The sequence below is a fragment of the Motacilla alba genome, chromosome 1A (assembly GCF_015832195.1).
Source record: "Motacilla alba alba isolate MOTALB_02 chromosome 1A, Motacilla_alba_V1.0_pri, whole genome shotgun sequence".
Classification (NCBI taxonomy): domain Eukaryota; kingdom Metazoa; phylum Chordata; class Aves; order Passeriformes; family Motacillidae; genus Motacilla; species Motacilla alba.
This window is the reverse complement of record NC_052031.1, coordinates 9,596,614-9,618,930: the sequence shown is the minus strand read 5'-3', so window position 1 is coordinate 9,618,930 and position 22,317 is coordinate 9,596,614. Positions and strand designations below refer to the sequence as shown.

At 37.8% G+C, this 22,317-nt stretch overlaps 1 protein-coding gene across 2 annotated transcripts in view; it reads right to left on the bottom strand.

Annotated features, from left to right (window-relative positions):
* PCLO (piccolo presynaptic cytomatrix protein) overlaps positions 1-22,317 on the bottom strand; it is a 324,823-nt gene that overhangs the window by 153,583 nt on the left and 148,923 nt on the right. For both annotated transcript variants that reach the window (XM_038154510.1, XM_038154511.1), the window contains exons 5-6: positions 17,067-22,131; positions 14,686-16,691 (exon numbers count right to left, since the gene is read on the bottom strand). In XM_038154510.1, the coding sequence (XP_038010438.1) occupies positions 14,686-16,691; positions 17,067-22,131 (7,071 nt within the window). The remainder of the gene's footprint in view (positions 1-14,685; positions 16,692-17,066; positions 22,132-22,317) is intronic.

Genomic DNA, 22,317 nt, shown 5'->3' with positions numbered 1-22,317 from the left:
AAATAATTTAATTTTTAGATTCCTCTCCTGAAAGCACAGCAATCATTCTAGTACCTTGCTGTACTTCCAGCAGCCAGGAATGAGGCTGCTGAATCATGACGAAGATTATCTCGAATGGCGAGGCACTGACGGCGTTTACCTCAGAATGCTTCATCTAGGAGCTCTGTGTGTTAGTGTGCAACTCCTTACTGTATTGTTTGAACATCATTTTACACATAAACACTAAGTACTGAATTCCCAATGAAACATTTTTCTTTACCTGCTCTGCTCTCTTTGTGGAAAACATTAAATCACTTTCTCTCAGTTGATGATCTCATTTTTTATTGAAAATATATGATTTAGTCAGTCTCATGGAGGAAAGGCTCAATTAGGTGGATTTTGATCTGAAATTGTGTTGCAGATTCTATTGTCATGAAACTGATTTCCAGTTGTTGAACTGCATGTTAAAAAACCAAAATACTTTAAAACTTTCAACTTGTTCTTAAGGCTAGTCTTCCTTCTGTAAAAACAGCTCAGGAGAAATTATAAAGCACAAATTTCAATTTGCTCTTTTTCAGTTGGCCACTAAACTTCCAAACAGTGTTTAAATGTTGAATATTCTGAACTGCAGGAAAAGTATTTATAATATGCTTTTTCAAAAATGCTTTGAAGTTTAACTTACTGGTAATCCTATACTTTCAGTAGAAAATTCACAACTGATGACAAAGACTTTCAGAAGTAAGGATTAGAAACACACAGAAATATTTGAAAGCATTTACATGTTTCTCCCCATTATATAATTACAAAATGTTTAGGACAAAGAAGTTAAAACATACTTTACTTCAAATTTCTACTTTTTGTGAGCAGGACACCTTTTATGATTCACCTTATTTCTAAATTTATTATGAATTTGTCTGTGTAAGATATCAACATGGTTAAGCTACACATAAAAAATACTAAAATAAAAATAGAATCAAAAATTTGATGCAAAATTGAGGCTTCCAGAGTCTCAGCTACTGTACTGATCTCTCCAGTTCAATGCACACATTTAGAACTTTTCTATATATCGAACTCCTTCTGGGCTTTGAAGCAAATGGAGCTGATTATCACTGTCTGTCACTTTTCCCATTCCACCTTTTACTTTATTGACTGTACTGTCCATACTTCCAGAACAAGTCAGATAGAAAATCCTTCTCCATTAATAAAAACATCCTTTGTTGTTGTTGTTGTTGTAATTTTTAAAATATTTCCAGTAGGAATGGGTAGTAGAGGAAAAAAAGCCCTATGGTTGTCTGGTTTTCCATTTGGTGGGGTATTGTTTTAATTGTTTTTTTGTTTTTTTCTTTTAAATGACATAGGAAAAAGTGTGTTTCAAGAGAATCACTACCTATTTTTTAGCTTGAAAATGGCCTGGCCCTTTTTTTTCTTTCTCTCCAAAAACTATCACTGTATTTTTTTTCTCTATCATACAAAACTCGTTACTTTCTTCCTGTGCAAACTTTGAACTTCTTCAACATAAAAATCAGATTTAAAGGTTAGTTTCTACTATAAAATTTCCAGCAGTAATATTTCAATAATTTAAATTAATAGCCTTATTTCCTGCTCCCCACATTCTGTCAATTTGGGGGTTCCATTTTTTATAATAATCAGAACTGAGAAAATTAGTTTTAAAGGCGGTGCAAAAAAATTCCTTATATTTGAAATACTGAAATTACCAATCCAAAGGAAAAAAAAAATATTTCCTCAAGGCATGATCTGCAGCTGACTGAATTAACAGAGTGTATCATTAATTTTAGAGAATTTTACATGAACCATCAGCTTAGTGATCCTACAACACAAACACAAGCCTCTATGCTTTTAAAAGTCAATGGAAATACTCAGATCTGAGCATCACAGTAGATTCACCATAATAGATCACAAAGGGATCAGCAGCAATGTTGTAAACATTTTTTTAATCTACCCAAACAGAGCAAAATATTACAACATTAAGATAGTAAAAGTCATGTATGAGAAATTCCAAAATAAAATCGCATTAATGAGTGCCAACTAGAATTTGGGATTCTGATGTAACTTACAAGTGTTTTGACAGTGCTATATCACTTAGCCTTCAATTGTAGCTTCTTATTATTTTTCTATAAAACATGGAAACATTTTTATGTCATATTTTCTGAAGAAGTGTTTCAGAGAGATGTTTTACAGAATATTATCACTGAATTTTGGGGAATTTTTTTTTCAGGTCTAGTTACCCGTAACAAGGAAGAAAAGAGACATTTTCTAATCTAGAAGTAAAAAAATCTAAAATACATTTATAAAATATTTTCTATGTACAATGATGATGAGATATTAGTAATTGAGAATGTATATATCACCTATGAACTACATGAACCAAAAAAAAAAAAAAAACCAACAGATTTTTTGGGTTTTTTTTGGTTTTTTTTTTTTGAAACAATGATTTCTTAAAACTTAAGTGTATAAATAAAATCTAGAAAATTGGAGGAAGTTCTAGTGGAGGAAAAAACCAACAACCCAAAATCCTAAACCCAGCAATTTCCCAAATTACTCTAACCTAATTACACGGCTTGAGAGCTTAATGGGGGGCACAGACTAGTGTTTCCTGAACTGCACTGTGTATTTCTTTATAAGGCTGCATAGGAAATGCTTTAGGAAACGTAATTTGTTTCTGAATGAAGCAGCACAGGGGTTCGAGTGTGTCTGCACTCGAGCTAATGAGAACAACAATGTTAACTGGAAGAGAAGGACTCAGATGGGAGAGTCTCTCAGTGCTTCCTGCCCTGTTTTATATCCACACAAACCATTAAAGATGTCATTTAGAGATCCTAGTGTAGGCCCAGTAAGATGGTCAGGGCTTGAGGGAGAGTGTCTGTTCAAAGAAGGATGTTAAGGGAACTGAGCTTGAAAGAAACAAAGAAACACCTAATTGCTGTCTTCTTCTCCAAAGTGAAGCAGTACTGAGAAGACAGTCAGACTCTTCTAAGGAATGCTCAATGAAGGACAAAAGGTGCAACTTGCACAAGGGAAGTGAAGCACTCTTGAACATGAGTGCAGTGAATTCTCAGAACAGAATGCACAGAGGGACAGTAAAATCTCCATCCTTACAGATTTTCAAAATTCAACCTAGCAAGTCCTTTAGACATCTGATCTAACTTAGAAAATGCCTAGCTTTGAGGTCAAGGTGGGCTGTATGACCTCCACAGCACCTTTCCAACTTTATTTTTTTTTTCATCTGTGATGACTGAGGAGTTTAGACAGGAAATGTTTTCAAAATATTAAACAGACACCAACACCTTAATGGATATACTTCAATGACGCTGTGTAAGGAGTGAAAGATTAGGGACTTCAATATTTATTTTAATAAAATTAAAGCTTTGATGTCCCATAACTGCAGACTGTTTGAGATAAAAGTACCTTCCAGAAAAGCCATTTGCTTTTTGACAAATAAGTATGTGTGTCTGTGTATGTGTCTGTGTGTACACATAATGGTAAAAATGCTACTTCGCTAATATTGTCAAAACTTCTTGTTTTCCATCATGAGTTTTGGGCCAAATGATGAAGAAACAGGAAGAAAAGAGGTAAAATGTGTTCCTCTTCTTAGATTATCATTCTTCAGACAAGCAATGCTCAAAGAGGCTGTAAGAACATAAGGACTCAGAGCAGCCCATACTACCACTGTCACAAGAATCACTTTTACTGCCTAAAGAAATATCTGAAGGCATTACAATAAAACTCTCTATACTACACTGTGCCTTATCAAATGGGAAAAGCACAAACTCACTTTTTCTATTCCATTCTTCCATGACATTGCTGCTGCTGATTATAACTTAGGAATCATAAAAGGAGCATCAGTATGATGTAAGTGATTAACCCAGACAGTAAAATTTCTTTAAAAAGACAGCAATTGCTTCTAATGTCAACTCAGACAAGAAGCATAATTTTATTTCACTGTTGACCTCTTACATTGTATATATATAGCAAAAACAGAGCTATGAAGGAGGTTACAAAAAAATGTATTCCAGAAACCAATGAAGTAAATATTACCTCCAAACTAACTTATGACTTCCTGAGTCTTATGTCATCGTGTTTTAATAATGCTATACAGCAGGTGAAAATAAAGTCTCAGTCTTGAAAAAATCTTCCCTACATTAAACTTAAATTTTAGGTGGGTAACTCTCCTTCTGATTCTCTCCATCCATCCCCTTCCGGACTATCTTTTCACCTCTGGCAACAGCTGACTGTCTAAATCAAGGAGTTATCCAGACTTAGAGAAATCAAACCTGTTAAACTTCTCATCCCACGCACACACGAAAGAAATCCTCAGCATATAATCCTCCTGCAGACTTTGCTCCATACTAGTTATTAAATTTCCAACCCTGCCTTCACTCTTAGTTGCTGGCTGGCCCATTTAGCCTGATTGGCCATAATGCCCCAGGGAAAAGACCTGCCGGGCAGTGTAAGAGCACCAGCACACTCCATGCTGGAGCTGGATTTGGCATCAGCAAACAGCTTGCAAAGTGAGTAAGGTGAAATAATCAAAGCTATATTTTGATAGGAACCACTTAGATTGGATGGGAGAGAGAGTGTCTGAGAAAGACCAGCTGGGAAACAGAAGTAGGGTTTAGCAAGGAGATTAGAAGGAAGATATGGACAGATGGAGAATGTGAACAGAAATTGAACTAAGACCCGAATTCATGATGTACAAAATGCATGAAGTTCTGAAGGAGAGCCAAAAGGCAGGCTTCCTCTGCAGTCTCACACCAAGGGAGAAATTTCAGGCTCTGCATCAAAATTTCACAGAGATGTCTAAGCCATATCTTGTGATAAACTTACCCCTGTATTTGGAGTTTCTAAAGAGTTGACTTAGGCAGCACAGCACTAACCAACCTGGCTACTGTTAATTCCTCTCTCATATCTTCATTTTAAATGCAGGGACTGCAATCACTTACTATGCCATTGTGTATTCCACTCCCTGAGCTGAACATTGCATCAGGTAAATCACTTTTTTTACCAGAATTCAGCTACTTCTTGGTAACAAAACGGAAAGTTATTTTGAGAAATTGAACTGTGAAGATAAGCACAAATGAAAAACTTGCTCTCTCCAAGTGAGATTTGAGAACTGTTGACAGGATAGCATCTGAAATTCTGAATTGGCATCAGCAGAGCCAACCTTGTCCTGTAAATAAGAAGTTGGTCTGCACTATGATGCTCATCTATCAGCAGCCATTCATCTTAAAAGCATGCTGAAGAGACCAGAAAATAGTGGAAAGACTTTTTATAATGATGTTTCAATGAATTAAATAAAAGTTATTTAAAATGAATATTTTAAAAATATTTTAATTAAGCTTTAGCACCTAGAAAACAATTTATAAACCTAGCGTTATCTGAATCATAACTTTTTCTATGCAGAATTGATAAAAGGTAACTAGTGCATAATTAAAAAAAATCACTGTTTTGAGAGAAAAAACAGGAAATAAGAACACAGAAGAATCAGAAGACAGGCTTTTTGAGTGACCATGGAACCAAAAGCAGTCTCAGTCATCTAGAACCTCACTGTAGTCATTTGAGAAATTAGTGGGATTAATCTTATTCTAAAGTAAAACCATAAAATAAGTGGATTAACTACTGTTCCTTTGGAATACTTCTGCTTGCAGATTATAACAGGAATATACAGTGACCAGATCAGGTGGGATTTTTCAGCACCAATATCTAATGTTAAACATGTTATTTCCAATCCTTCATACCTTAGGCTATGTTGTGTCAGCCAAGGAAGACAAGAGACTTCCAGACTTCAGAAGAGAAATGGACAGAGCAAACTAAAATAGGGAGTAAATGCCACTTCAGCTAAGGGATGGAAGGAATGAAACAGGGGACATTTAGGCTATCTGATTATGCCTGCCTCAGCTTCCCATCTTTTAAATGAATATTGCATCACTGCAGTCACCCATATTTTAGAAAAGGGCTATAGAGATATATAGAAAGGGGCTATATAGGGATATATAGAAATATATATCTGAGTGGCTGTTTACTCAGCACTCTGTAGCAAATGCTGTATGGATAGAAACTAACAGCAAAGATGTGCATGATACTGTGTCAGAAGAGCCATAAATACTAAAGAAAATTGTATTGAATTTTAGAATTTAATTTTTAAACATAATTCTGTTTCTCATAATGCTCAAGATATTCTTGGCTTGGAAAGGAAATCAGTCATGTAAGTTAACCCTTTATGGTATTCCCAATATTCAGATGTAACACAGTTTCTCTAAAATAAAGCAGTTCTAAGGCATCTGTGCTATTGCAGTTATAAAGTTCACATCTACTAAATATCCCAGGCCACAGATTGAGATAATTAATCCTGTGTCTCTATTGGATGTAAAGAGTGGATAATATTTGTCCTATTTAAAAGCATGTTTAACACAGTGAAAGACTCTTTTCTTGTCCAGCTTTGGTCTTTCTAGATCAACACAGCCAGATCCTTCAGACAGCTAACCAACATTGCCTAAATCTTTTATCCTTTCTCTTATGCTCAACTTTCAAACATCTCATCCTCTCCCTCTTCAGAGATGCTCAGCTAAACTGCATTTAGTATTAAAGCTGAAGTCTCACCAGCCACTGAGCAGGGCAGAACAGCTGCAACACGTATCCTACACAGGCCCCACTTGTCAGTATTTCCCAAAACACCACTACCTTTCCTGCAAGCAATTGATATTTTTAAGTCATATTACATCTGAAAATTTACTGCTACACTGTACCATTTTCACTTCTGCTATTGCCTAATCAGCAATATTCCTGTTTTGTTTTGTTTTCTTTTTTTTTCTTCTTTACCTGTAGTGTCTGTATCAGTATTGAAATTTTGGAACATTGCTCTGAATTGCAATTCTGCTTTTCAAAGTAATTGTATTTCCTATATCAGTCTAAAAATGCTATGAGTAATTTCTTCATGCTTTAAATTGCAAATTGAAATTTTAAAGAGCAAAGCCTAGGACACGTCCCTGTTTGATACACTTGAAACTGCTTTCCTGTTTGACAGTGACCACATTGACCTAAGATATTCACTTCCAGCTGGCAGATAGAAAGAAAACTTCAATTTAAAAATCATTGAAAAAGAGTTAGCTTAGCAATAATGTTGTGCTGCAGTAATAATGTAAAGAAGTGCAGCAGAAGGAACTATTTTCTTAATATTTAATAATGAAAATTGATCTTGCAGCAATAATATGCAAAACCATGTGTCTATCTTAACAAATTATTTTTAATATGAAATCACTGTCTCAGAAAAGCAATGCCTGATTAGAAAGATTTTGAGCCTCAGAACAAAAGTAAAGTTAGAACTAACATAGGCAAGCCTTATTAATTTAAAAACTAAGAAACAAGCAAACAAACAATTAGTTGCTATTAGCACACATTGCATTTTTAAACAGATAGCACAAGAGGATCTGGTCTAGTCAGTATTTCTACAGATAAGAAGCAAACCTTCAGAGATGTGGTAGGAATTTATGAAGCTAATAATGCTGTGAAGAGTATTACAAACACAAAGACATCTAGCTCAAAGATTACTTGGTTACCTCCCTGTACTCTTTTTGTAATTTTTTTTGGGTGATTATATGGGGTATATCTAGCTCAGCAAATATTTTTCATATTCTTCCCAAGGGAATAATGTAGAGTTTTGAATTTTTTATATCTCATATACTAGAAATAAGTTAGGAATTACTAAAAAGAAATGAGCTTTCCTCAGGAGAAACTCAGTACGAAGCTCTGTCCTAAGTGTAACTCAAACAGGCTCAAATCCCAGAAAAGAAAACCAGCCCAAACCCAGGACTAGCTCCTTTTGGACAAAAATGCAGTACAGCAGATAATTTACATCAGCTAATGTGATCTGTTGTTCATCTTTTACTGCACCAAACAACTTGCTAATAAAGGACAGTTGGCACTTTCTTTCTAAAAAAGATTTTAGAGACATTGTTCTTTGCTCCTTTTGGAGAATGTACATTTATTTTATCAGTATAGTTTTCAGAGCTTCAGTCAAAGATGCTCATTAAACTGTAGACAGAATAAAATGCAGGAAGCCAGAATTCTCAGGAGAGCACGTGAAAGAAATCCTCTTTTTTATTTCAGTCAAACAATTCCACTGGTAGAGCTTTTACCCTCCTATTCATGTTAACTACAGTAATCTGTGGCTTGAGAGGAGAGGAAGATCTGAAGCAAAACAGAGCTGTAGTAGGCCAATATTTGCTCATGTGTATGTGCCCTTCTGTCTTTCTTCTGAGCCTGCTTGCTTCCACTGTATAAATTTATATACAGTATTTATTACTTTAAAGCAAGGAACGTGATATTTACCTATTTCCACACCAAATATTCCAAGTATTCTTTGAACAGATAACCATGGTAACCAGGTACACCAGAAATGAACAAAAGATACTACTGTACCTCTGTTTTCCTCTGTCTTTCTGGAAGATAAAAGACTGAGGGATGGGAATCATAGCCAGGGATGGTTTTCTTAATGTCTATATAAGAGCTGGCTTGAGCGGAAGACGGATAAGCTGAAAGCAGGTGAGAAAAGGCCCAAGTGACAAAGCTCTTTGTCAACTTTGCCATAAATCTCATGCTTTATAAAAGATTGTTAAGGAAAAGGAGTGAACGCTATAATGATTTTCTATTATGCATGAACATCCCTTGATTGAATAGAGAAGGTGTGAAACCAACGAATACAAAAGTATCAGGCAGAAAAGACTGACCCAGTTAAATGTGCTTTAGAAAACAATGTTAATATGACATGTTGCCTAAATGTGGGATATTCTGTCTCTTTGGAAGACCTGACAGATGGAAAAAAGATGCTTCACTTCAGTCACATAAATGTTATTCCAACGGATATATATAGGTAATACTTCACAGGAAGCAGTAGCTTGAAATGTTAATAGGACTCTAAATTATAAATAATCCAGACCACTGGAAAAAAAAATAATCTTAAATCTTGCTAAAACCACATGGTTAAAGGAAAAGATAAATAGGTCCTATTTTATTATTTACACGGGGATATGATTGTTGAGAATTGTTACTAAATGTGACAGAGACTGTCTTTGTAACTGAGTTCCCAGTGAATTTGTTTGAAGCACACAAAGAAAGCATGTGAAAATATTCAAGCACAAAAGAAAATTGGTGAGAAACATCTACACCTTCTCTGGATTGCTGGCCTGAATTCACTCTCAAGATAACATTTCCTATCTATAAGCAATGGATCAGCATTGAGGCCTAAGTGTGAGACCTCAGTTAAGACCTGTTAAGACCTCAGTTGCTAAGTGTATTAATACTCTTCCAGGCATTTCTGCATGTGCAGTTCACAAACTGCATGAAAGCCATATGAATTATGCAAATCAGACTTCTCCCAGATCATTCTTTAGGACTGGTTTATGCTCAAAATGAAGGACCAGTTGCCACCAGTGTCTGGAGAATTTTCATTAAACCACAATTCAGCAATGCCACTTAGAAGCAAAGCTAAAAAAAAAATTAAATTTAAAATAAAAATTTAAAAATTTAGATACTACCAAAGATGGTTCCTCACTCAACACCCATCTGTACTGAAGCACAACTAGCAGCTGTTTCTGCAAAAGGTAATTCTGCCTTTATATGGAATTATAGATTTTGCAGAAACCAAAATGTTATTCCCTTTTTCTGGGCTGAATCATAGAACTAAAATGGAAAATTAAAGTCACTGAATTAAGTCTTTTGCAACAATGTGACCACCTATGCCTCAGACCAAAAATCACTTCTGAATATTTTACAGTAACGAAAAGAAATATAACAAAGTTCCAACCCCTGTTAGCTGGAATTAAGCTCAGATAACAAGAAACCAAGGGAAACACCTATGTCTTGTGCTTCAGCAGCAGGAGAATTATACCTGTCATTCCGACATGACATTAAGAAATGAACCTACTCCCTGCTTCTGAGGAACCTAAGCAAACAGAAATATCCACCTTCAAACAGGGTAATTATCCCTACCTTTTCCTCTCTATTCATTATCCATGGAGAACACTCCTTGCTGAACTACAAGTCTGGTGATCAGTTTAGTCCTGAATAAACAAGCAAAACATCATATCATGGATATGATAAATGGAAGGTTTTAATTCTACTGGGAACAACTACCTTGTTTTCCCTTTTCAGTGCTCAGATGTACAGCATCTCTGACACTGCAAAGGTCACTTGTGTATGCCCCATCTCCCTGGAAATATTTAAGGCCAGGTGGGATGGGGATTGGAGCAACCTGGTATAGTGAAAGGTGTCCCTGGTGGCAGGGAGAGCTGGAACTAGGTGAATTTTGAAGTACCTTCCAACACACCCCATTCTGTGATTCTGTGAAATCATGATGTTTTAAAGTTGAGAACTTCAGAACACCACAGAAGATGATACACATTAATGTGTTAATAAAGCCATCTAAAATAAATTCCACTCCTGAAATCAGTATAATTATTCTCTTAATATAGAAATAGAAGAAATATTGCATTTCTTGTGTAAATAAAGGCACATTTTGGGGGGATTTTGCTTGAAATAATTACTCTTTTTTTTATTACATTATGAAGACTTGATTATTTTTGCCTTACAAATATGGTAAATCACGCCAGATAAAAATGTCAAGAAAAGTCTCTTTTAATAAACATATTGATAGGATTTACTCTAAGTGTTAAAGCTTATATGTACAGTTTCTACCCTGAAGCTGACAAGCTGTTGACAGATGTGTCTTTGCATTAGTTTCATGAATACAAACACTTCTGCTGAGTCTATGCATTGCTTAGCTGTGGATGTTTTATGTGTGTGACAGGTCATCAGCAAGATCTTCTGCAATTTGCCTCATTTTAGCTGAACAGACATTTTGCATCCAAAGGCAAAAGGAAGACAACTCCCATCTTTAATTACACATATGCAATCTGCACAAGTGCCAAACATGACTGTGACTGGCATGTGACTTGATTCTGTGGCACACTAGGGTAAAGCTGTTTCTTTATTATTTCTTTATTATGTTAGACAGGTACTCACAATTTTTTTGTTGCTGCTGAATGGATGAATTGCAATCTTCGCTTCCAGACTCTATTGACAGCTTCTGGTGCTCTCATGGAAACCATTCCCATGGCTATTCACTTCACTGAACCCTACCATGCTGGACTACTCAACAGTCTAATAAAATCAGTGCTGGGGAGCTCACTGCCACAGGGAGTGTAAGAGACACAAAGCTCACAAAACAGCAAAATTTGGTGTCTTTGCTAAATGTCAGTTCCAATGGGTGGCTTTCACAACTGGTTCTGCTGCTGACAAGTTACAATTCCTAGTTTTTTCTTCACTCAGCTATACTTGATTGCTAGTATATATCACTAATGGACAGCACATAAGAACTACACAAGGGAACATAGTGGCAAGTCATACTTTTTATTTGGATGAATAGGAAGGCACCATCTATATTCTTTCTAGTGTTCACATAGCAACAATGACTATAACAGACAAGCAAGTGGCATTTTAACATAACCACATAGCTTTTTGTCAAAAAATTATATGTTCCACCACTGAAAGTAATGTTACCTGGATTTTTTTATTATGTGATTAGCTAGCAGGTTACTTTTCAGCCTTTCACCTATACTAGTTTAGATAAAATATTGTTTTAATTTCCTCTACAAGCTGCCTTAAAGAAGAAAATAATATTTAAAGCAACAGTTCTAAGACATATTTAATCATCTTAGTCAGAGTCTCCATAACATCCTTCCCTGAAATGTTGTAAAAAAACCATTTTCTATTGGAAGAAGTGCATGACTGATGAAAGGGCACTGTCTGAAGGACAAGTTATCATTTCACTGTAAATCTTCAAAAGAGATCACTTTTATTCTTACTCTTTTGGTCCCACCAATTGTGTAAGAATCAACTTTTTTTGCTCAATTGTCATGAAAAAAGTGCCTGTGAATCATATACATGAATACGTGAACACCCTTTTCACCTGCAATGTTTATGAATGCAGACAAAGACATAACCCTGATTCATGAACTATTAAAAAAGTGATGGGATATTCATCCATGCAAAAAATATTCATATACACATTCAATTTCCTTAAGGTAGTGAAAGATCAATCTTTCATTTCCATTTTATTCTTTTATGTTCAGCTCTAGTAAATTCTCTTTTTCAGAGTGAGCTGTTTTAAAGTTTTTCTGTACTGAACTTCACTCTTTTGAATGCCATAACTGTCCCCTTCTACCTTTCAATTTTTTTAACTAGGAAATTAGGAACTCTATGTCAGGAGGCACAAAAGTGTACACAGAGAATTAACAAAGACCTCAGCTGTTGTGGGCACTGTACATACAAAAAATGAATAAAAACCAGTCCCAATGCCAAAAATATTTCAAAGTTAAGGCAGCATCTTACTTCCACACTAAGAAAGATAGTCCAAAAGTGATCCTATATTTAAACTTAAGTATAACAACACCACGTGGCTCTAACAACAAAGATGTACAGTTGAAAAAATGTCCACAAGGTTTACACTTTGCCAACAATGACACTGTGTCTATGCTTTCACGGAACTTTTGAATGTGATAAAATGTACAAAACAAATCGCAATCCAGTCTTCCCTGTGCTTTGAGATGATACAGCCCTAAACCCATGGTATAACAAATGGACATGCTGGAGGGAATACTGTACGTCTTGTGGAAACTAGATAATTTAGATTTTGTACCATAGAACTCTTCTTCATAACAGAACTGGACTGAGTTATTGAGAACTGAAACTGATACAGAAACTGCAAAAGCAATTTATGGTCCTACTTCCATATGCTGATGAGGTCAGTTGATTACATTCTTCACGAACCACTGTAAATATTTTCTTTCTTGCTGGCCATGTGCCTTCTCCTCCTTTAAACCTCATGTGCCTGACCTCAGCATAAGCTAACTGGCCTTCAGACACATGAACAAAACTCTATCAGAGAGTAAAACAAACTTAATGCTTAACATAGCATTAAAGCTGAAGTCAACCGTGATGGTCATGGGAAGTCTACAGAGCAGCTTCCTCACCCTCCACTGTATGGCCAAGTTAGTGCAGTCTACTTTATATTCATGGAAGTTTTTTTTTCATTTCCTTGTGCTTGTCTACTTGCACCCTACCTTCCACAAAAATGTCCCACTCCTTTATTTAGGCTGCAACTACTTTGAGACATGGGCTATTTGCTTCCTGATAGCTGCACACTAGTGAAAACCATATCTGCTGTTTGGGTTCAAGGCAAAAGCATAGAGAACATGTTGCTACGAAAAAGAAACAATGGTGTACAAGCTCTTTGTTTTCATGTCTCATTAAAGAATAATGTATGTGTTCAAACTCTACTGTAAAGACCTTTAAACAATGAGTTGTTTATGGAATTCATCATCCATCATAGAAGGATACAATTAAATCAAACATATATGTGTATCTGTGAAATAAGTGAACTGAACAATTCGTTCTTACAAGTAGTTTTACTATACTTCTACAATTATCATATTTTACAGTATTATACCTACTCTTCAATATTAAGTAGGACCTAACATTGTCTTACAATCCATGAACAACGTTCTTCAAGATGCTGTTCCAAATACTCTACATGAAACTTTAGTGCTCATGCTAGTTTCCCTCACTGTGCTTCTCATTCATTAGTGAATGATATTTATACAGAGTCCAATGCCATAACTATGGCTTTCCCTTCAAACTTCCAAGTACTGTTTTCCAAGCAGTAACAGCGTGGGAAGCATTTAATACTGCACAAATGCAGCATTTAATACTGCACATGAAGCTGCAGGAACTACTTACAGTGGGAGCCTTGGAGGGTATAACCACATAATGTTGCATTTGAAAGCCACCACAAATTATCAAACAGAGAGAACAAACCCTCTTTATCCTATCCAATCTGTACTAATCACTGATATTCACAGATAACTGAACATAAAAGATAAATACTGCTCTTATTCATAAATATCAATCTGATTGCCAAATATGAAATCTTCCTCCTCAAGGAAAAGAAATACAGCAGAAATGAAAATTTTTATCCTACTGATGTCAGCCTCCTCTGACTCCTATAAGAAACAGCCCTCAAAACTTGCATAACTTCCTGATAATCCTCCTTATCCAAAACAAACAAATTAAAAATGGATTTTTGCTATGAGACCTTTTGGTCTGGGAAAGATAAAAGATGTACACACTGGGACAGAAGATTATCCACAGAATCACACATGGCGTAGAAACCTCCTGAGGGTCAAAAAGGACAACTAACTAAGGCAATTATAAATCCGGTGTTATCTGTCTCTCAGAAGGTTCATGCAGTAATTTCAGGGTAAATGCACTATAGGCTGTGCCACAAGAGCTGGATGTCATATGATTAGAAAGGAAATGCTTTCAATTTTCTGAAGCATTGTCAGTAACCCCTATACTGGCAATGAATTGCCATATAAAACACAAAATTCATCCAAATTCTGAAAATTATCTTCTTGTGTTACTTCCTGAATATTAGTAATATGGGCTTTCCTGGCAAAGCAGTGAATGAACTAACCATTGCTTTAGACATTCCTCTCAACTTTTCAGCAAGGTGTGCAAAAAGACTACATACACAAGTATTGAAAATTAGTGTGTCTGTTTTCATTCTGTACTGATAGCTGTAGAATTGGATATTATTATTTAAAAAAAAAAAAGCAAGCAAATACTTCTTACCATAAAACCCTCAGTGTACTGAAACTGAGCTCTGGAACTGTCTTCTGCTGTGGGACTCAGGGGCTTAGGATCAGACATAGAGCGTTGCATCATCTTTGCTGTCTTTGGGCTTGATGGAGGAACCTTGGCCATGTCAGCATGCAGCATCTTCTGAGGGCTGATGTCATCAGTCATGGGTTTTTCATAAGGTACAAATGCTGACTCTATAACTTTGCTTGGTGAAACGGGTGAAATGGGTGAATAGAGAACTTTGGGAGATTTGGGAGGGGAAGGGACTACCTGTAATGTGGAGTCTGGGCGAAGGTGGGATGTGTATCCTATCTCTAATGGTGTTGGACGTTTTTTATCTTTCTGAGGAGATGAAGCTGACAGATACTGGGGACTTTGAGAGTCTGATGCTGTCTCTGTTTGACATCCCAGACTTTCTCCTTTATATGTCTTTTCTGGAGCTGAAATGTGCTTTATTATTTCAACCTTAGCATCCCATCGGGCCCTGATTGAAGGTGTTCTTATTGTTCCTACAGGTTCTGTTTGCACAGAAATCTCTGCCACTGTCTGAACTGCGATACTAGATACCTTGGAGAATGGTTTGGCTTTGTCTGCCTCAGTGGTGCTCTCACTGTATTTCCCAACACGAGGCTTCCTTCTGGATCTGCTGGAAAGATCCCATTCATCTTGATCTTCATCATCGGTCTGAACACTCGTGTCAACACTCTTCTTAGTTCTCCGTCTCCTGTTGGTGTAACCTCTTTCTGTTCCATCTTCATCATCAGTTTGCACTCCACTGTCCACTATTTTTTTGAAACACCGGGGCTCTTCTTCCAGGGTCTCCTCAAACTCCTCATAGGGACCACGTAATTTTGGCATAGAACTTCTCTTTTTCAATTGCTTCTCCTCTCTGACGTCAATATCCTTAAGAGACATTTCTGAAACTGAGCTTAGGATACCAGACCTGGGTATGTATTGGGTAATGCCATCAGACTGAACTGTATACCATGCTTGACTTTGTGGAATTTCGATACCCAGCACTCCTGAAGCTGTAGTGGTTGTGTCATCAGTAGGCCAAAATTGGCCATTTTCTGTGCTTGCATACTGTCCTTCCAAAAGTGTTTGATCTGTGGTAGTTTGTGGTGACCCAGTTCCTGAAGGGTCATAACCATACTGATATATTTGACGAAGTTTTTGCTCCTCTAACTGCTGGTGGAGCTGTTGCTGAAGTTGTTGGAATTGTTCAAGCTGCAGCTGCTGCTGGGCTAATGTCTCTTGTCTCATCATAAACTGAGCTTGTCGTTCCTCCTCCTGCTGGAATAAGAGATGATGTTTCATGGATTGCAACTCCTCGAGCTTTTTTTGCACCATAAACTTTTCTTGTTCCCTAAATCTTTGAATTTCCTGACGTTCCCATTCCAGCTCTTCTGCAAAGCGCTGCTGCTTAATTTTCTCAAGCTCAAGAAGTTCTCGCTCCAAATCAAGCTGCTGCTGTTTGCCTTCTTCAGGGGCAATGAGAAGGGCAACCTCATCATCAATTACATCTGTATAAACTTCAGATGCTGTTGTTAAAGCAGGTATCAAGCTGGTTGGCTCAGTGGTAATAGTTTCTATAGAATGAGGTGGTAACCCTGTCTCCACACCAATGGCAGTGATTGCTTTATCTTTTTCAGCTGCCACAGTTGTCAAGAAACTATATGATCTTGGGAGTGGTTGAGTCTGTTGCAAAGTTGATAAAGAGGGCACAGAGTCAATTGTTTGGAGAGTAGGTAGATCTCTGACACTTGTACTGAAAATAGAACCGGGTTGTGTGGTGATGGCAAATGTGGATGGGATCGGAGTTGCTACTGAAGAATAAACAACACCATTGGACGATCTTAAAACACTTCCAACGCCAAACTGGGAACCCACAGAGGACACCATTCTTGCTTGGGAATACTGTGGTGTACTGAGGCCAGAAATCTGCCGTGTCTCTGGATATGGACCTGTAGTCTTGCTTGAGTAATCCATAACCTCACCTGAAATTACAGGGCAAAGTTACAGTCCAGTCCCACAAAAGAATGCTGCTTTGCGGATTCTGAAAGTCATCCCATCTTGATGAAATAAATGGGAAGGGAAAACTGCATGCAAATCTTCAGGTTAATGATCTACTTTAGATGTGAAGGAAACAGCATTTCTGAACATGCAGGCAACATGCAGGCACCTCTGTGCAAACACATACGTAAAATGAAGAAATGAAAAACACGTGTAATCCGGAATAATTTGTCACACTGTCCAAAAGAAGACAAAATAACAGAAGGAGGGGAAAAAACAATAAAAAAATTATCCTGAAATGAGGTGAGGAACATCAAAATTATATCTCAAAGAAAGATCTGCTGCTGTGTCATACTGACCTGTAGTTACTCTTCCAGAAGTAAGATCTACTGCTGTATCAGTTGCCCCAACTCGATAATCAAAGCTATTCTTGCTTCTGTATGCAAATAGTCCAGCTTCTGATAAATTTGTGTCAGACATAGATGGTTTCATACCTCCAATTCCTCGGTAACCATATGACCCTGAACGATCATACTGATAATGGTCATCTCTGTAGCCAAAGCGATCTTCAGGAAGCGTAGTAGAAGGCTGCTGTGCTGTACAGCTCCTACCAAATGGCAATTTATAAACCATATCACAGCAGACAGCTCTTCTTCCTGCAGTCAGATCTACAGGCTTTTCATCATCTTCTATTACCGTTGTTATGATACCTGAAGCAGTTTCATCCATTGTTACTACTGTTCTGTGGGATTTTGTAGTGCTAAGGTCAACTGCTCCACTCTCTGCGGGCTCCTGAGAAGTGGAAAGATCAGTCCAACCATTTGTAACCCCAACTGGTGGTACAGTAACAGGCTTTGTAGTAGCCCATGTCACTGCCTGTGTTGAAGTACCCAGTGATAAATTTATTGGCACTTCATCTCTACCTGCAGAGAAGGCCTGGCTGCCTGTTACTCTGTATGCAGGCTCAAAATGTTTTGATGTTGTTAGCTGCAGCGGCGTTGTCATCGCGTGTCCCAGATCCACCAGGCTGTCTGTGCTGGTGGTGTAGCTCACAGTGGCAGTGCAAGTCATTACAGTTACTGTCTCAGTGACTGCAGGCAGAGAAGTATCAGCAACACATGCAGTGCTAAGATTTATTATGGATGGCTGGACAGTACTTACTGGCCGTCCACCTGTGTCACTTGCTGGCATTTGCCTTCTTACATCCATGGAAACAGCAGAGAGATCCATACAGCTGTCCCTCATTTCAATGTCCATCTTAGTTAAAGTGCGAAGATCGATGACATCACCCAATGGATGGAATCTTCCATTCTCTCTGTATCTGGGCTGGTCTACAATATGTAGTGGTTCTGGAGGTATAGTAATAGCAACACTACCTAAACCATAACCAGGCACTGGACCCTTAACCATAGACACTGTGGTCTTAGTTATGTCTGTTGTTACTACTTCTGATTTTGAAATAGGTATTTTTTCAAAAGTTGATTGTGTTGTCACAGGAATAGCTTGCAGTGCACCCGAAATATACATACTCTGACCTGCCATACTTTGAATATCCATAGTTTTCATGGATGTAGTAAAAACTGGTTGCATAGGTTGGGGAATCTGTTCTTTAGAAGTTGCTTCTAAAGGCCAGCTGATAACAGCCTGGCTAGTTATAGCTTCAGTGGGAGTTCCAGGCTCAGATGGCAATGTGATGACAACATAGGTTTCCTGTGAGGGTTTTGCCAACCTTGGTGAAGATTTGTTTGAGTGTGGAGACAAAGGGGAAGTGGGAGATGGTATTTTGTATTCAGCTGTGGATACCAAATTCAGAGTCATACTTGAAGTCAACGACAAGCTTACTGGTTTGGGCTGTGTTTCTGCTGGCTTATGAACAGCTATTGGGAGTGGAGGAATTGCTGGTTTAGGAGCAATTGGAGGTTTAGTTACTTCAGGTGGCCTGTGACTGAAAACAAGCCCTGCTGGAATGGAGGATGGTTTAGGTGGTACAGGAGGTGGTGTTGGGGTGTATGTTTTAGTGATAGGTACCACATGATCCTTTAATACAGCTGCGGACTCTAGTGTTGGAACACTTGTGACTGGAGGTACCACTGTGGGAGCTGTTGCTGCTGGAGCCTTGATCTGTGACTTCTTTTTGGGATAAATGGCTGGCTTGGGTAAAATAGGTGGTGGTGGTAATGGTGGTGGAGGAGGTGGTGGTGGAGGAGGAGGAGGTGGGGGTGGAGAAGGATGAGCAGGAGAATCCAAAGAAGAGCTTCTAAAAAGAGAGAATACTTTGGCTGAAACAGCAGGAGCTGGGGAAGGCACAGAGACTATGCTGGTCTTACTTACAACACTGTGAGTGAATACAGAAGATGTTTCTGATGCAGGCTCTGTAACTGGTACTGGTGCTATACATATAGGTGGTTGCTCAGATGCAGCATTAGTCAAATCAATCCTTGTCATATCAACACCCAATTCTTTGTGTGGCTCTTCATGATGAATTTTGACACTGCCAGCCTCTACTGTACTTTTAATTTTTCTAGCTTCCTTCTCTGCTTTGGAGATATCAAAGGTAATGATGTCAGCTGCATATTCCTTGGATTTTGTAACTGTAGTTGCCACCACTAAAGGTGCAGTTTCAGGCAAACAAACTGCAGTTTGCTGCACACTCTCTGCATCTGATTCAAGAGATGGTTTTTTAGTGGCTCCGGCAATAGATTCATAAGGCATGCTCACTTCAGAGTACTCTTTTGCAGATGTTAAGGGAACCTGTGTTACCATCCTGACACCTTCAGAATCTGCTGATTTACTTACACCATCTGCTGGCCCTACAAAACCTGTGGTTGCACTATCTATGGGGGAGGAACTATCTGTGGTAGAAACTGAAGATGTAGATGATGTTAAGGAAGCTGTATCAGAAGGTAAAACTGATGCAGCACCTTCCGATGCCTCAGAGTATGTCAATATTGATGTTTCATGAGAAATTATTTCTTGAATTTCTCTGGCATAATCTGTTAAGTATTCATCTTCAATTTCCTCTGCTGTAAAATGCTGTGTTATTTTAACATCTGGGATAGAAAGTGTTGTGCTACTGACAGGTGATACATCTGAGATTGCTGAAGTAGTGCTTGATGTTAAAGATGTACTATCCACTATTTCTCCACCACCAGATACCTTTGTATCAGATGTGGAAATGAAATCAGAAGCTGGTTGTGTTGGACTAGACCCTGGAGTTAGCTGCATTTTCTGCCTTTTCATGAGCTCTTCATAAGCAGCTTCTGCATCTAACAAATGCTTTTCCTCAATGGTGGAAGTTACTGTGCTGTCTAATACAACTATTTCATGACTTTCTGGGATAATGTAAGAACTGGACACAATATCTTCTTGAGGCACAATAGTATGTAAAGTCTCAACACTATAGTAGTCTTTCTCTAGATCACTAATTTTCTGTGGTTCATCATAGACCTGTTCTGAAGCTCTTGTTTTTTTCTCTTTTCCCCTCTGTTGTATATATTCACTGCCCTCATCTTGTCTCATAACAAGGCTAGTATCAATAGTTCCATTGTAAGTATCCTCTACTAAAGATTCATAAATATAATCCTCTATTAGCATTCCACCATATAAAGATTCTTTTTCAAATACTTCATCTTTTTCATTTGACATTTGAAATGATTTGGACTTATGCATCATCTCCTCATATACCTCTTCAGCACTTTTCAATGTCTTTTGACCACTGTCTTCTTTTGGCAGTGCAGTTGGTTGTTCATCTGTTGGTGAGTATAGAGAGACGGCAGTAGGCAATTTGTAAACTTTCTGCACTTCTATTATTTTTTCTGGGCTGATTTCAAAACCTTCAGGTTCTGACTCAATGCTGGGTGAATATTCAGAACAAGAAGATCTGTGCAGCTCTTCCATTTCTGCAGCCTGTCGTAATTCTTCTGTTGGAGATGCATCTTCAATGGGAGAAAGATTACTTGGTGGAGTCTTTGGACGTTCCCTTCTTCTCTGAGCTCTGAGTTCATCCTTGTCCTTTTTAGATTTTTTGCTAGAACTTTTTCTCTGTTGCTGTTCTAATTCACGTTGTTTTTCTTGCTCCTTTAGCAGTTCTTCCTCTTCCCGTAGTTCTTCTTCTTCTGAAGAATCTTCAATAGTGGGAAGAAGAGGACCATGTGTCCGATGCCTTGCTTTGCGCTGTTGTTTGCTCTCCCCTCCCAGCTTTTTGTGACTAGGACTACTGTCACTGTCTTCGTCAAGTGATGACACTGAAGTAGGAGATGTACCTGGTGTGAAACTAGAAGCATGTAAACTAGAAGATCCTTCTCCTCTAGATCTATCTTCGGGTGAATCTGTAAGACTCTCCATCTCTAGCTCAGGCTCTTCATCAAAATATAAAATACCTTTCTGTGGTTCAGATACTTCAGAATATTTGTGTGTTGTTGTACTATTTAGTTCTATTGTTTTGAAACGTCGAAGGCCTCCTCCTCCAGATACTGCAAGTTCTTCACTGTCTTGACTTTTACTTTCCCTGTATTTTGGCTCTGGGCTTTCATCAAAAGTCTCATCATCGTCATCATGCCATGAGTGTCTTCTTCCTGCATCCTCGTCATAGCCTGCACTGCTTTTCCGTGCCATTCTTCTGTGTTTTCCAGCTGTTCCTTTGGCTTTGCTTTTCACTTCTTCTTTCTTTTGGCTTTCAGCTGCACTGATCTCTTTGAGTTGATTTCTAATGAATTCATCATCTTCAGAACCTGAAGCATCTTCATCAGCACTCATCTCTATAATCTGTTTTCTAATGAAGTCTTCCTCATCACCTGATCCCTGGCTGTCATCTCGTTTGTACTCATCACTGCTTGAAGAACCAACACTAGTTCTTCTTTTTCTCCTTGGGACAGGTGAGTTTTCACTCTCACTGCTGTCTTCCACAGAGTCATAGCGTTGCTGTCTTCTTGCTGTTATGTCATCTCCTTCATGTTCGTCCTTGTAGTCTGCCTGGGAGGAGGCAGTTCCTTTGCCCTCTTCTACAATGGTTCCTTCACCTTCTTTGACAGCTTTTAAGTCCTCCTCATCTGAACTGTAAGATTCTGGAGTGACGGGCAAAGGCTTTGTTTTAAGTTGATCCTTTGTTTGTTCACCATATGTTTCAGAAAACTCTTTGCTTTTTGCAGATTTTTCATCAGAAAGAGTGCTTGCCTGAGCTTCTAAAATTGAGAGTACAGTACTTTCCAATTTAGCTAGATCTGAAGGGCTTGGTGGACTTTCTTGTGAAATAGTGTCTTTTTTACTAGTTTCTTTGAGTAAATCCTTTTCATCAGTGGGGATATGACTTGGAATTTCACCAAGTGAACTTGATATCCCGTCAGAAGAATACCCGGTGTCACTCAGACCTTGTGGACTTTTCTGTTGCTGAGAGCTTGATGTGTCTGATTTGTCATCCTCCTTTTCCTAAAAAAATAAATACATAACGCGTGTGTATATATTTATATATAAATTCTTAATGCCTCCTGGCAATTAAAAAGAGATTTTTTTTAATTAAAAGATGAGTTCATGCCTCAGATGAAGACTGAACACTAATTTTGCTATTCAAAGCTATTAGAACAAAACAAAAAAGTTCCTCAAATTTTGATTTTT